The sequence below is a fragment of the Crinia signifera genome, chromosome 2 (genome assembly GCF_055691185.1).
Source record: "Crinia signifera chromosome 2, ASM5569118v1, whole genome shotgun sequence".
NCBI lineage: Eukaryota > Metazoa > Chordata > Amphibia > Anura > Myobatrachidae > Crinia > Crinia signifera.
In genome coordinates, this window is record NC_139218.1 from 222,931,971 (window position 1) to 222,948,242 (window position 16,272).

Genomic DNA, 16,272 nt, shown 5'->3' on the forward strand with positions numbered 1-16,272 from the left:
ATTATTACTGGCCGCTAATCTGGTCAGTGGTGCCATCGGGACAGGGAATTGGGCTGCTAATACATGGGGGCCATGAATCTATTTAGCTAGGTCAGTCATTGTCCCACCTGCTTCTACAGACAGGAATACACAAAACATGACCTATTGTGAAAACAGGAGGGTTGAGGTTGACTGCTTTTGAACAATTTTTCTCCTAAAGTTAAAGATTATAAATTGTTAACTAAATTGATAGCCTAAAGGCTTCAGGTTATCATTCTACAGCTGCTTACAATTCAACTGGGGCTTATCCATGGTTGCCATTCAGTTAAGGATGTGTTCATAATCCTACCAGCAATTATGTCATATTGTGCTGATAGTATATATAATGTAGAAAAAATGGTACAAGAACCTGCACTCTTAACAAAGGGTGCATCCTTATCATAAAAGATAGTCACCAAACTATCCAAAAATAGTAGATGCAAAACAGAAGAGTCTGATAGGGCGCTCCAACTTGAGATATGAAAGATTTCAATGTTGATAGGTCTTGTAGAAATATATTACCTCAAAAAGATAAGAACAGACAAGTCACAACCTTCATAGTGTAGATTTTGAAATAAACATATGGTAAAATCTCTTTGGTCAAAACATATTCTCCGTACCGCAAATGAGCCTTTCCTTAGGCCACAAGATATCTCGTATAATGTTGTCTGATAAAAGTACGGTTCCCTTTCTCCTCCACTTGTATACCTTGGTTTAAAATTCAATATTGCACATAGCGTAAAACTATAACAATTTATTAAAAAAAAACAATAATACACACAATCAAATTGGCATAGTACCATGTCTGTCCTTATCATCACGGCTATATGTGTCACTTAATGGACAATCAGAGGGATAATTTCCCAGTGGGATCCCGGGTCTCCACCGAAAAAAGTCCTTCCAGAATAGCCTCAGATGGTGTGATAACAAGTCCAGTCCAACGGCCTCTATGTCCTTTAAAAACCACCACCAAAGCGTTTCTGCTTGATCCCAAGCCTTCCTCGGGGTGTGGCGCGACACATTGAAATCCTTCATATCTCAAGTGGGAGCGCCCTATCAGACTCTTCTGTTTAGTATATATAATGTGTCTAAATTAAAAGAGGCTCCGGATTGGACCATCAGATGCCAGAAAATCGGTGGTGTACCTGTATTATGAAGTACTTTAAAAATATAAATAATTTACAGTGTCTTCCTTCTTCCTTTTTGGAAAGAACAAATTTAATTTAGATAATCGCCTTCTCTAAAATCCTATATCCATTGCTAATGCTTCCCATAATTGTATCCCCATTTGACCTATAACGAAACTTACACAAAATATTAAATAAGAAGAAAAAAGAAAAATAGCCTAGCGAATACAATAAATGACTTGATATTATTTGGGTCAGCAGATAACATAGGAACATATATATTTGAAAATAACTAGTCATTGCCAAGGATATCCCTTCTTCACATCTACCTATTTACAGAAAGATAGAAAAATAATCACATTCATTGCGGCTTTGGGTGAAACTGCATGTAGGTGAAAGATCCATTTAGCCTCTTTATATTTTTAAGAGCTATCTCGCTGTCTCTGTGCTCAATCAGGGGCTGCCAGTCACATCACAAAGTGGACAGCTCATTTGTCAATAAAGTCACCAATATACAAAGGATTATAATTAATACACTTTTTTTCTCAAACTATGCAATTGATAGAGTCCCTTAGACAACTTGGCTGTTTCCATGAGAATTTTTACCATTGTAATGTCTTTTTGGGGCAGATGTACTAAGCCTTACACATAAAGTACCTGTACCAGTGAATCAGCTTTTAACTAACATGTTTCAATTTCAAATACAGCTGGAGCAGGATCTGATTGGCTGGTACTTTATCACCCTGCACTTTTTCACCCTCAAAGGCTTAGCACATTTGCCCCTTATAGTTTTCAATGGTAATGTTGTAGAGAAAGCTACAATGTGTAAAAAAAAAAAAAAATTGACCACCTTTGTTGTACTGGTGTTATGGATGTTATATAATGTAGAGATTATACACTCCTTTATATTATTTTTGTTTTGTTTTCAAGAGTTGGGCAACAGGAAACTTTTTTTCAGCTTTACCAAGACAGGATCATATTGTTTTATCCAAATATCCCCTCTGGCACAATTTTATTTTCCTTTATTAAAGTTGAACTGCTGCCAAATCAAGTTCATCATTCATTGTACTTGAAGGAACTGAAATATTGAGAGACTGGTTTTCAAATGCTCTGGATGGTGACTAGATGCAGGTAACGTGGTATTTCTATCAGTTGATTTAAGAAACACAACCGTTGACAATTTAGTTTTCTTTTGAAAGATTGTAGAATCCAAAATGGCAACTTTTTTGTTTGCATCAATAGAATGGTCAATGTAACTTCATTTTGTAAAGCCCTGTACTCATGGGGCGATGGGTGCCTCTTGCAAAGGGATAGTGCTAAGCATGGATCGCTCAGCACAGATTGCTCAGCACACAACAATGCACCAGCAATGTTTGCGGTACTTGTATTTGCACGGCGCCCACTAAGCAAATAGCTTAGTGGGCGATTCTGCGTAAGAAAATCGCACCGCATGTGATCTCATCGCACATAAAATCGCATGCGATCGCATGCCCTTTTATAGGGTGCGGTGGCATTTAATTTAGTATACACTTGTATGACATACAATGGGATTTAGGCACCCCCCCCCCACACACACACTATCCATCCCACCCCGAAGCGTGGCGAGCGTCGGCAGAACGCGTCCTCTCGACCTTTTCATACCCCCACTATCCACGTCGGCGTAGAGTTGACTTTAAATAGTGCCCAAAGCGTGGCGGATTACGTTACAGGTATTCCACGTCCCCTCGCAGGGGCTCGCTGCGCTCGCCACGCTTTGGGCTCGGTGGCTGGCTGCACTCACCACACTATATAAAATCAACTCCACGCCGACATGGATAGTGGGGGGTATGAAAAGGTCGGAGGACGCGTACCGCCGCCTCTCTCCATGATTCAGGGTGGCGTGGATAGGGGGGGGGGGGGGGGGTTCCTAAATCCCATTGTATGTCATACAAGTGTATAGTACATTAAAGGACAGAGAGCAGTGAATAAATTACATAGGAAAATCGCATTGCATGCGTTCGCACCGCATGTGTTCGCACCGCATGCAATGTGTTTTCCCTACGGTGCCGTATGTATGCTAATTGGGCGCCCTGCTAATACATAAGTACCATGGTTGCTGAGAAAACTGTGACGGCCATTGTTCTCTCGTGAGAACCCGGTGATGGTGATGCGCAGGCCACAAACCATTTATCAGTCCTAAGAATAGAAAGCACAGACTCCCCCCCCCCCCCCAGAAAAAAAAAGCCAGTCCAGTTTAGGGGCCCCATTCTTTGGACAGATGAAACTAATGCTGGGTACACACTGGACAATTTGCTGCACCATCTATATCGTTAGCTATATCAGCAGTGCGGCAGGTGAGTGATATTGGGCCTTATTCTAGTTCACTCTTTTTGACAAAATCCTTCTTAGATGGACAAAACCATGTGCACTGCAGGGGGGCAGATGTAACATGTGCAGAGACAGTTAAGAATCATGTATACCACAAGACTGAGAAAAGATTTTTATCAATAATAGATTCATACGCAAACTATTAATAGTGTAGGTGAAGCATGCATTCTTCACCAGAAATAATAGTGGGTAATTATATTATAGCGGAGAAATAGCTAGATGTCCTTTAGAGCATGCATCATAATTAAGGGGTTTATTCTAGTTCATTCTTTCTGACAAAATACTTCTTAGATGGACAAAACCATGTGCACTGCAGGGGGGCAGATGTAACATGTGCAGAGAGAATTAGATTTGGGTGAGTTATTTTGTTTCTGTGCAGGGAAAATACTGACTGCATGATTTTACACTGCGATATAGATCTCACTTTGAAGAAAAACCCCACCCAAATCTAATTATCTCTGCACAAGTTACATCTGCCCCACCCGCAGTGCACATGGTTTTGTCCATCTAATGCTGTGTACACACGGGGGAGATATATTGCTCAGCCATATATTGCTGAGCAATATATGGCTGAGCATATATTGCTCAGTTTCTCCTGTTCATCAGCGACCATCTCTGGTCGCTGATGAAAAAGAAACTGCCGGGGGGAGCCCGGCAGTGGTAATCAGCTGGTCGCAGGAGCATGTTCCTGCGACCAGCGATCACCACAGGGGCAAAAACGGGAGCGCGCACCCGGCGATATATTGCCGGTGCACACTCCCATTGCGGGCAATATGGTCGCTCAGCGACCATATTTCCCGCGATTTTAGACAAAATCGCCCCCGTGTGTACGCACCTTAAGAAGGATTTTGTCAGAAAGAATGAACTAGAATAACCCCCTAAGTGAGCTGTTGCTGTAAGGAAAAGTGATTATTGCTCCACTGCTTGAATTGCAGGATAAGAATTACTTTGTCACGTTTTTGCACACAGATCTGGTGGAGTCGGCAGAGAAGAGTATACTGAACACAGAACAAAGGAAAGAAATGCCAGTAGAGATTCCCCCTCATTCACGGAAATCCGAGATGAGAGCTCTGTAACCATAGCAACTAGAAGAATGGCTGCTCAGATCTTTGTGTTTCCATGGAAACAAATAATGCTAATTCAGCCTTCCATCAGCATCGACTTGCTCTGACAGTGCTCTGTATACAAGGTACATACAGTATGGGCAGAAGAACTAAGTCTCAGAGAGTATTATGGAGGAGAGGGACTTAGGGCCAGATGTACCAAGCTTCAAAAAGTGATAAAATGGAGAGTGATAAACAACCAACCAATCAGCTCCTATCTGACATTTTTCAAACCCAGCCTGTGACATGGCAGTTAGGAGTTGATTGGCTAGTTGTTTATCACTCTCCATTTTATCACTTTTTGAAGCTTGATACATCTGGCACAAAGTACCAAACACAGAAAATGACAGTTAAGAGCTGATTGGCTGCTACTCTCTCCACTTTCATTTTCCAAGGCACATGCCCCATAGTGTGTGCTACCAGCCCTTATTAGCACACATACAATTTAGCTTAAAATCTAATTCAGGTAAATGCACCTCTCAGAAAAGGGTGGAGTGTACAATTTACACATGAGTTAGGAATGTGAATTACATATTGTGTATACATAACATGTGTTAATAATACAATAAACTTGATCATGTCAAATCTCTCAGTGTTTTGATATATATGCACAAGCCACTACAAGTAAGCTGAATTACCTTCTCATAAACAAAGCCCTCCTCTATACACCATCCCCAGCCAGTATATTGTGTCATCCTTTTGTTCCCTATAGTTGCATGCGCTTCTCTGGCAGGATAACAAAAACCGGTAATAACTTATTACCTGACAACATTATTTATAAACAGCCTGTCCCAATAAATGGGAGGATTCATGCTTCACCCAGAGGAGCAGCTATCTTATAGATTTTTGGCAGTCACTGGTTGTATTGAATCCCTGATCCAGGACAATATTTGTAAAGATGTATTAATGTACAGCATTACAGTGTAGCACAGTGATGGGCAACAGGCGGCCCTCCAAGCCTTCATTGTAAACCCCAGAACCTTGTATAATGGTTAAGGCATTGTGCCTATTATACACTTGGATGTAAATCATATTTTTTTCTCAAAAGGACAAAACCCTGCCGCACTGCAGACGGGGCAAATGTAATATGGTATGGGTCATAGGGTTGACAGTAATAGTCGATAGAAAATAGATCAACAGGCCATAGGTCGACACCTGCAAAATTGTTGACATACCTTTTGGTCGACATGGTCAAAAGGTTGACAAAAGCAATAGGTCTACATGGAAAAGTACGTATGGTGTAATGGTTAGCATTACTGCCTCACAGCGCTGAGGTAATGGGTTCGATTCCCACCATGGCTCTAAATGTGTGGAGTTTGTATATTCTCCCTGTGCTTCCGTGGGTATACTCCGGTTTCCTCCCACAATCCAAAAATATACTGGTAGGCTAATTGGCTCCCAACAAATTAACCCTAGAATGTGTGTGTGTGTGTGTGTGCATGTACATGTGGTAGGGAATATAGATTGTACCCTCCACTGGGGCAGGGACTGATGTGAATGTTTAAATATTCTCTCTGTAAAGTGCTGCGGAATATGTGTGCGCTATATAAATAACTGGTAATAAATAAATAAAAGGTGACTTGAGTTTTTGCATTTTTGGGTGTCTGTGTCAACATAGATCAACATGGACACCCTAAAAGTATACTGTGTCTACTCGCATGGCTCATTTTGCTTGCCATACTTCGGGCACACTATTAGAATCTAACTGTATGTCTAGTATGGTAAAGTGTGAAAAAATCTGATGTTGACCTTTTTCATGTCCAACTTTCCCACGTTGACCGATTGATTGTGTCAACCTTTTCACCATGTTGACCTAGAGTATATTGCACCTTTTCATGTGTCAACCTATGGCCTGACTGTCCACCTTATTACTGTCAACCTGCCGACTTTATCCCATGTAACATGTGCAGAGAGAGTTAGATTTGGGTGGGGTGTTTTAAACTGAAATCTAAATTGCAGTGTAAAATGAAGCAGACAGTGCACAGACTGCACAGAAACAACATATCTCACCCGAATGCCGGAATGACCCGGTTTTGTGGGGCCTTCTTGCGTCCCTCCCTGGGTTAGCAGTGTCCCGTGGTGGGGGGGGGGTGGGCATGGGGAACCGATATAGGTACTGCGCATGCGCAATTACTGATTTTGCACGCCAGCCCACAGAAAGGCGTCCTGGAGGTAGGGCACATCTCCTAATGGGAGGTTGGACTTCCAATAGTCACTGCCAGTCACAGTCAGCCAGTGCAGCCTGGCTTTACTACAGTGGCGGATTTTACCTGGGGGGCTGCAGCCCTGCAGCCCATAAGTAAAAACTGCCACTGTTCACCACAGGTGATGGTAATCCTACATTACCAGGGAAGTCCAGGAACAGAGCATTTTCTCCCTCATGGAGAGGGTCAGGTAGGCAAGTATGATAATCAAGCATGCGCAAACCCCGAACCTTAGGGATGGGGTTGAATTTGGCCCATAATGAATGGGTCTGAATCGACTCCTAAGTTAGTTTGTTAAGAATAACATGCAGCCGTTTTGAGGGCCACTTGATTAGGCAACCGAAGCGAATTATGCTGCCTATCACTAGGCCAGGGGTTCCCAATCTTTTTTGAATCAGGGCACCCTAGAGTTTCAGAACTTTTTTTACGGCACCCCTAGGCCAAACAAAATTTAATTAGATTGGGTATATATTCGATTTTTAGGGTGATTTATGTGGTAAAGGGCAGGATTTGCTTCTGTTTGTACACATTTTATGATTGGCAGGCACCAGCAATGGTTTTGCTCATAAATAACTAACCATTAATAATTTGAGTTAGTCCTGGACCCCCAGCCCAAGGCACCCCTGCATGTGTCCCGAGGCACCCCAGGGAGCCACGGCACACAGTTTGGGAACCTCTGTTATAAATAATTAACCGTTAATAATTTTAGTTGGTCCTGGACTACCAACCCAGGGCACCCCTGCATGTGTCCTGAGGCACCCCAGGGAGCCACGGCGCACAGTTTGGGAACCACTGGGCTAAACAATAGATTTTACACTTCATTGTGACAAATAGTTTTTTTTTTTTTTAGCAGCTGGCCCAAAACCAGAGCAAATCACAACAATCACAACATGCACAAAATTCAATGTGCTATTCTGGGATGACAGATCACATCCATACACAACACTTGCTGATCCAGAGGTGAGGCTGCTGCAGAACAGTTCAAAATTAAAAGGGGAACCACATCAACTGCCAGTGAGTCCCGGACGGCGATGTTTGGCAGCGTTTGGAGTGACAGTTGCTGTGCCTTCCCTATTTGAATTTTAGTCTGTGCTGCAGCCCCTCCTCTGGAGCCACCACAAATCCACTGTAAGTTTGCCTCTTGCCCCATTGATGCGCACTGAAAATCTTGTATTGATGGGGATAACATAACTGGCCTATTTGTGCACAGCCAATCATTGCAGCTTTGACATTAAAATCCATGAGTTGTATGCAAATGTGCTTTCCCTGTTGTAACATGCTCCTCATCTACAATATGCACATTACTAGCACCAGAATGTTTAGCTACATGAATATAAAACTTGCAGCCCCCTCCAGTGGTGGAACAGGGAAAGAGGCAAATTAAACATACCTCCAAAGCTAGCCCACGAGCATTTTGAGAATGCTGTGTGCTGAGTGAGGCGTCAGCGCCAGTGTTCTCTGTTTAGAACACTGGCCCCCACTGATTGATAACCTGTGTGCAAGTTATTGATCGCTGCTAGATTCAGACTGGTGGGGCAGTGCATTTAAATCGCTGTGAGGTCTCATCCACATCCTTAATTTTGTGATAGGCAGACTCGGTGGTGGCACCCCCCAGATCCCAGCCCCCTAGGCAGCTGCCTCATGGTCCTGCATACTTCTTTTATAAGCTTTTTGTTTTGCGTTATACTCTACATACCTTTGAAATAAGTTCCCTACTAAGCACAAGTTCTGCACATACGCACAATGCATGCAATGTCTGAATTGGTGTTGATGATCCTCTGTCACGTGAAATGTAATAAGGTGCAATTTAACAGACATACAATCTATCTGAATAGTAGAAGTCTTTAAGGGGCATACATATGGAGCAAATTTGTGCTATTTTCTAAGCATTTTCGGACTAGATTGCTTAGAAATTAAGCACAGGTCTCTTTACAGGGCCGCCGACAGGGGGGTGCTGTGGGTACAGCTGTCCCGGACTGAAGGCCGGGGGGGGGCGGGGGGGGGGGAGAGGGGCCCGGACTGAAGGTCAGTCCCGGGCCCCACAATTACTAGTGGCGTGTCTGACTCTCTGTGTGTATGCTCCAAGAGATTAAATATCCCTTGCTAACTAAGTCAGTGCATGCAGTCAAAATCTAGTCAGATTGCTTAGCAAAATTGCTTAGCACAGATCTATATGTGTGTATGCCCCTTAAGATAATATAATGTTATATTACATATCTGGATCATTTGTCAACTGACAAATTACTCACCTGCCACTCTGACTACCGCTCTCTCTGCAGGGTCCAGAACTGAGTCTTTGCTCTGCCTCTTTTTCTGCTCATGTCGGGGCAAATTCCAAGGAAGTGTGTCACCTGGAGGACAAGGGGACAGACTGCCAGACCTCTCACTACGACAGGACCTCTCACTCCGGTATGACCTCTCACTAAGCGTTTCTTCATCTGAAGATGACATGTCGCCTTGGAGGTAGAGAAGTTAGCCTGGGGATAGAGATCAGTTATCAAACATGAGTTATTCTTCTTCTGATTTCTATGTCACAACTTATTAAATGCTATCTTTTTTGAGAGGACTCTGTCCAATGCAGTCATCACATGGAGAAACATTGGGGCCTAATTCAGACTTGATCGCCGGGCAAATTTGTTCTAAAAAATGGACAAAACCATGGGCACTGCAGGTGGGGCAGATGTAACATGTGCACAGAGAGTTACATTTGGGTGGGGTGTGTTTGCACTGAAATCTAAACTGCAGTGTCAAAATAAAGCATCCAGTATTTACAGTGCACAGAGACAAAATAACTCACCCAAATCTAACTCTCTCGCATGTTACACCTGCCCCACCTTCAGCGCAGCATGGTTTTACCCATTTTGAGAACAAATTTGTCCTGCGATCAGGTCTGAATTAGGCCTATTGACAAGTGCTGGCCAACAGGCATGGTTTTTGGAGACAATGGTGGTTTGGTATTTGTATATAGAATAAAGAAGAAATACTGAGATGTGGTGGTTTGTTTTTACACAAAATGTACTGCTGTCTCAGTAGAGCAAGAAATAGGGTAACAGCCAATCTTTTAATCTTGTAACATATGACCCAATAACAGAATAGACCATACTTCAGCCAACGTGATAATTGCTGTCTTTAAAAGTAGATTTACAGTAATTAATAGGCTATTAGACAAACCAGAGATGAATGGCCATAACTATGGGCCTGAATCATTTTAAGTAAGTAACAAAGTTAAGTAAGTAAAGTAACAAAAGAAAGTAACTGTTTGTCTAGAACAAGCAATGTTGCCATACAAGGGTAGCAAATGTACTGTATCTATATTGTTTCTGTGCAGGGTAAATACTGTCTGCTTTTGCATGTAGCCCACAAATGTTAGACAGCTTCATTTTGTACACTGGAATTTATATTTCATTTTGAACACACCTCAGTTGCTTGATTTTTTTGCTTTACTTACAAACATAAATCAGGCCCTGTGCTTCCAGTATTTCATGGACACCACACCTCAATAACAGACACTTATTAACTGTACAACTTTGTATTTCTTTATTTAAAACATACCAAGAATTTATAAATTCATTTATATTTTGCAGGGGTTTCATTTAGGGATGCCAATCCTGGGGCATTTTTTGGTACTTGTTTCCTAGCACGGCGCCATCGGGTCCTAAAAAATCGCGTTGATCGCATCGCAAGCAACCAAATCGCATGCGATGCAATCGACGCAATTGTTACATTGGAACCAATGTAAATTGGCCCATGAGACCCGATTTTACATTGGCCCCAATGTTAAATGCCCCCCAGACCCCAATTTTCATTGTATCCCCACCCTGATGGGTCAAACGCTAACCCGAAGCGTGGCGAGCGCAGCGAGCCCGCGAGGGGCGGCAGTACGCGTCCTCCGACCTTTTCATACCCCCACTATCCACGTCGGCGCGGAGTTGATTCTATAATAGTGTGGCGAGCGCAGCGAGCCACCGAGCCCGAAGCATGGCGAGCGCAGCGAGCCCCGTGAGGGGACGCGCATTACTTCACAGGTATTACGCGTCCCCTCGCGGGCCTCGCTGCGCTTGCCACGCTTCGGTCTCGGACTATGTAAAATCAACTCCATGCCGACGTGGATAGTGGGGGTATGAAAAGGTCGGAGGACGCATACCGCCGCCCCTTGCAGGCTCGCTGCGCTCGCCACGCTTCGGGTTGGCGTTCATTGTGGGATGGCGTTAACAATGGGGGGGCATTTTACATACAAATTACCCATCAGGGTGGGTATACAATCAAAAATTGGGTCCATTGGGCCATTTAACAATGTACCCTATGTAAAATCGGGTCCATCGCATCGGTCGCATTGTATGCCATTATAATGGCATATAATGGACCCGATTTTACATAGGAATTTAACATTGAATACAATGCATTCAATGTTAAATCGCGATTTTTTAATTGTCGGGAAAAAGGCTAAAAATAGCCTAAAAATCGCGTCGGTCGCGTCCATCGCATACCTTAATTTAAGGTATGCGATGACCCACGACGGGCGCCGTGCTAGGAAACAAGTACCCATTTTTTCAATCCCGGGATTCGGCAGAGCGACGGTGCGACCTTGAGCAGCAGAGCGGCGATGTGGTGGTGTAGCAGTGTGGCCGGTGGGCTGCACAGCATGACCTCTGACCATGTTACGCCGACACTGCCGCACAGCCTGAGCAGGTACTCAGGCGCTTCCCGTCATTATGCTGCGCATGCACAGTCTAATCCCAAAATCCCGGGATTGGAACCTCCAATCACAGAATTCAAATCCTGGCAATTTTAGGGCCCAATCCCGGGATCTCGCCAATCCTAGTCTAATTCTAGGCAGATTACTTTGCACTTTACAAATATCAGACCATAACAAATTATACATGTAGCGAGATGTAATTGGATGCACTTTTTTAGACTGTGTGATTTTTTGGGGGGTTACAAACCGCCAAAATAGCACATGTGACGTGTGCGATATGGTGCGATTTTTTTCTGTCTAAAAATGGCACCCAATTACATCTCGCCCATGGTGTTATTTTAAAAACCTGTCTAGATTTGAAAGTGATAAATGATTGAATCACATTTACAGCTGTTTAATCTCAGCCATTACTAATTGGTATCTGACAATGTTACGAGACAGTACCATATGGGGATGCGGTCATTTGGTCGAATGCATTATGGTCGAATGTCATTACATCGAATCCATTAGGTCGAATTGCTAAAAGGTCGACATGACTCTAGGTCGACATGGGAAAAGGTCGAAATGATTCTAGGTCGAAAGGTCATTAGTTCGACAGGTCATTAGGTCGACAAGGTCATTAGTTCGACATTGTCTAGGTCGACATTCACAAAGTCGACATGGGGTTTTTCACTGTTTTTTGAGCCGACATGTGCTGACAGGCGGTATTTCATGCCCTACCATCCACTAGGGCGTGGTGGGAGAATAAAATAGTGTGCCGAGCGTAGCGAGGCACCGTGCCCGACGCATAGCGAGGGGATGCAGTGCACTTTAAACTGTGTCCATGTCGACTGTGTTGACATTCAGGTAAAAAAACAGTGAAAAACCCCATGTCGACTTTGTGAATGTCGACCTAGACAATGTCGAACTAATGACCTTGTCGACCTAATGACCTGTCGAACTAATGACCTTTCGACCTAGAATCATTTCGACCTTTTCCCATGTCGACCTAGAGTCATGTCGACCTTTTAGCAATTCGACCTAATGGATTCGATGTAATGACATTCGACCATAATGCATTCGACCAAACGATCCCAACCCCAGAACAGTTATTTTTATCAGTCAGTGATGTGGAAAAGACTTTACAACAGATATGGTAACATGGAGTTAGCAATATTTCCATCATTTTAATACAAATAAATAAGTCCTTATCTGGTTTCACACTGCTTAATACATTTTTTGTTAAAGAAAAATAATTTTAATAAACCACTGCAGGGTTCTATACGTTAACATTGGGCATCTCACTGATCCCAGGTTATTTAGGGTTTAAGGCAAAATCACAATGCCCGGCCAATGCAGCTCTGTCCAAGTAGACAGCCACTGGTTCCATCACACCTAGTAATTGGGGCTAACACGACATGTTCTGCAACAATAACTGTCACCAGTGCCAAACACCAGCATCATGTCATTCATGTTGTGGCTACTGGGGCTGAGCGGGTGACATTGCAGGATCTCTGAATCAGGCCCTAAGAGTTATAGGTCGGTGCTTCAGAACCTGTGTGTGTGTGTGTGTGTGTGTGTGTGTGTGTGTGTGTGTGGGGGGGGGGGGGGGGGGTGCTTAAGGACAAACAATATATATGCTTTATAGATAGGAAGTTGGCTAACATGTTACTATGGGTTAATATATTCTGAAATGTATCAAACTATTATAGAAGTTTAAAAAGTCATAGCCATCTACTGGCTAAATGTAAATGTTTTGTTTTCATGAATGAACAAGGGAGAAAGTCACTAAATGGTATATTTTCAAACTTTATACATGTGGCATCTTTATAGTTCAGCATGCACATGGCTATATTAAATGCAACTGTTGGAGTTGTCTGTGTTGGGAATATCACAGACCCTTTCCAATCCATAAGAGCAAGGAAATCCCAGCACCAAAGGACAGATCTATCCTGGGTATCAGGGTCGTACTGGAGCAACTGGAGCACAGGGGAAACTCCTGGTTGGCCCCTCTGTCTGAGGGCCCACTCCTTCCTCTAAGAATCAGGTCCCAGACTATGCACTTTATTTATACATATGTTACATTATACTGCATAAGACTATGGTGTGTACCAGGCAAAAATCAGCCTCCCTGACCTGCTCACCATGTCCAGATTTAGCGCAGCATCAAGACAAGGTTGGAGGTTCCAGGATACACTTGTGGGAAGAGATGGGTGACAATGGCATAAGAAAATAACTATAATTTGTGAGTTTGGGCAAAAGGTAAACATGTAACCATTTGCCAGTTATCTACTACTAAATTTGAAACTAGGAATAAAAAAGAAATGAATTCCTTTATTGATAGTATATTAGATATTAGTTATAAAGCATCAGAAAGTAGACATTGGCTGAGCATTATGAATACACTGTGCTGCTGGTGTGATGCCATGCTCTGAGAATCATAGTGGGTGTAATTGCACTGGGAATTCTGTTTTCCATCCTTCCCCTGCAGATGTAACATACGGATTTCCTGGGAAACAGTGCTAAACGTACGACCCCTAATACGCATCATGTTTCTTATCAATAATCATGTGATAACAGGGGTTGGTAACAGGACCAAGTTGAGTATGTACAGTACTTATGCATGGGGATTGCAGTATTAAAGGATTGTGTAATATAATAAAGACATGAATGCTAGCACTGTATATAACAACATAGCTCTTTATACTGGACAAGAAATGGTGGGAAAATGTAGTGTGCGGCAAAGTGACAGCACCATAGTTTGTTATTGTATCCACATGTTATATATACTAGGTGCATTGTGACTGGACATAATTACACGTATGACCTTGAGTGGTGGGGGAACCCTGTATGTTACATGGTGAGTTTACAGTTGTAGTGACAAGACATGATATGTTAGTGGAGACATAATCTGTAGCAGTAGAGATATATAGATGCTACATAAGGACAGATACTGGTATTACTTGTACAGAGGGAACTTAACTGTACGTATGTTACGTCACAGTGGCATAATATTAGATATTACATGCAATACCACACTGCATGGTGATAAAACACAGCATTGCCTAGTGGCTGTATATTTTCATTGCATTAAGAATAGAAATGCAATGTATGACACAGTCAAGAACAAATGACTACATATGTTACATGTTAAAAAGGAACCGTAAGTTTAATGGTGCCAGACTCTAACATATGACAGGATACATGTAACTTACATGATGACTGAAACATACATTTATAATGACATAATCTACATTGTACGTGGATAAAACACGTCAGTTAGATGGCAAGAAGGAATTAGGGTGGTTTAGGTGGGTGTATTGTGACTCATCCTGTTACATGTAATCGAGACATGAGAGTGGTACATGAGAGCCTGGTACCTTACATACATCATACGTCTTCTATGATAACACAGAACAGTTGGTAATAGAACCCATGGATGGGGACCCCTTTATGATACATTGTAACAAATCCCCCATCATATGCCATGGTGATAGCATGTTACAGTGATATGTGACTACCTCCCCCAATAGAAGGGGTTAGCTGAAACTATGGGGGGTTTGTAAATGTGAAGTGAAATTACCGAAGAAAATGAACATCCAAGCCAGAAGGGACTGTACATCCACTGGTAGTCAGATAGAGCAGCGCCGAGCACAGTGTCACGGCCAAGGAGACAGCAGGCAGGAGAGAATATGGCATCCAGAGGAAGGAACCCTTACAAGCGTAAGACAGGTGGAGAGACACACACATCCATAGCTAGCCGGGTGGAAGGAAATGATGACATCCAGATACAGATAGAGCCAGTGCCCAGAAAAGGCAGAAGGGGAAGGGGCTCACATGCAGCAGGACCACACTGCCCCCCAGCCAGTAAAGGATAGAGATCCAGAAAGACAGGCAAGGAACTAGATGGGAAGAATAGGTCACATTCACACCGATAGAAGCTATTAAATAAGCTGTGTCATCTGGAAAGATGGTTCATCCCAAAGACATACATCCAGACAGATATTGTATTGCACATCCAGAAATAAGAGTCATCCAGGTATTTAAATCACACACTTCCTCCGGATAGAAAGGATAGCCAGGGATGGAGAGATAGCGACCTCCCCACTCCAGTGCCGGCTTGTGCTCCCAATGGGGAGGAGCTGCTGTACAAAGAGCCTCACCCAGATCTGCGACTGCCGGGGCTCCACTCCTACCGTATATATCATAATCTATATACTCATTCTGTGTATAGAGAGAGTGAGAGAGAGATGGGATACAGGTGTGCTACTGACACTACTATCGCCGGGATACGCTGCCACACTCGCCGCCCTAGACACACACATCATTGGTTGTAGGTAGCACAGCAGCAACCCGTGCACAGAGGAGGAGGAGGAGGAGGGTGCCTGCGTGTGTGTGGAGGATGGGGAGGACCAGCCGCGTTACTGAATCAGAACGTCTCCATCTATTGTAATTGCACTTCGCTGCACATACAGTACCTGCTAATTACTTACCTGGTGCTTACCTACCAAGTCGCTGTATACAGTATATACACTGGAAATCTACATCTTGGTACATTGATATGAAACGTCCTGTATTTGTTATTGACCCAAGTTATTAGCAATGATACCTGAAATGAACAGTAATTTATAGAGTTCTCCATAACAGAATGAATATATTATTATTATTATTATTATTATTTTATATTATTATTGTTATTATTGTTTCTAATAACAACAACAACAACAACAATAATAATAATAATATATTATTTACATATAGGAATAACACAGGTTTGC

General features: G+C 42.9%; 1 protein-coding gene across 8 annotated transcripts in view; it reads right to left on the reverse strand.

Annotated features, from left to right (window-relative positions):
- Positions 1-15,771, reverse strand: part of MACF1 (microtubule actin crosslinking factor 1) — a 237,812-nt gene extending 222,041 nt beyond the window's left edge. For 4 of the 8 annotated variants that reach the window (XM_083173834.1, XM_083173839.1, XM_083173838.1 and 1 more), the window contains exons 1-2: positions 15,078-15,771; positions 9,069-9,296 (exon numbers count right to left, since the gene is read on the reverse strand). In XM_083173834.1, the coding sequence (XP_083029960.1) occupies positions 9,069-9,270 (202 nt within the window). In that variant the 5' untranslated portion in view covers positions 9,271-9,296; positions 15,078-15,771. The remainder of the gene's footprint in view (positions 1-9,068; positions 9,297-15,077) is intronic. The other 4 variants (XM_083173836.1, XM_083173835.1, XM_083173833.1 and 1 more) reach the window with 4 other exon arrangements.
- Between the last annotated feature and the right edge of the window lie 501 nt (positions 15,772-16,272).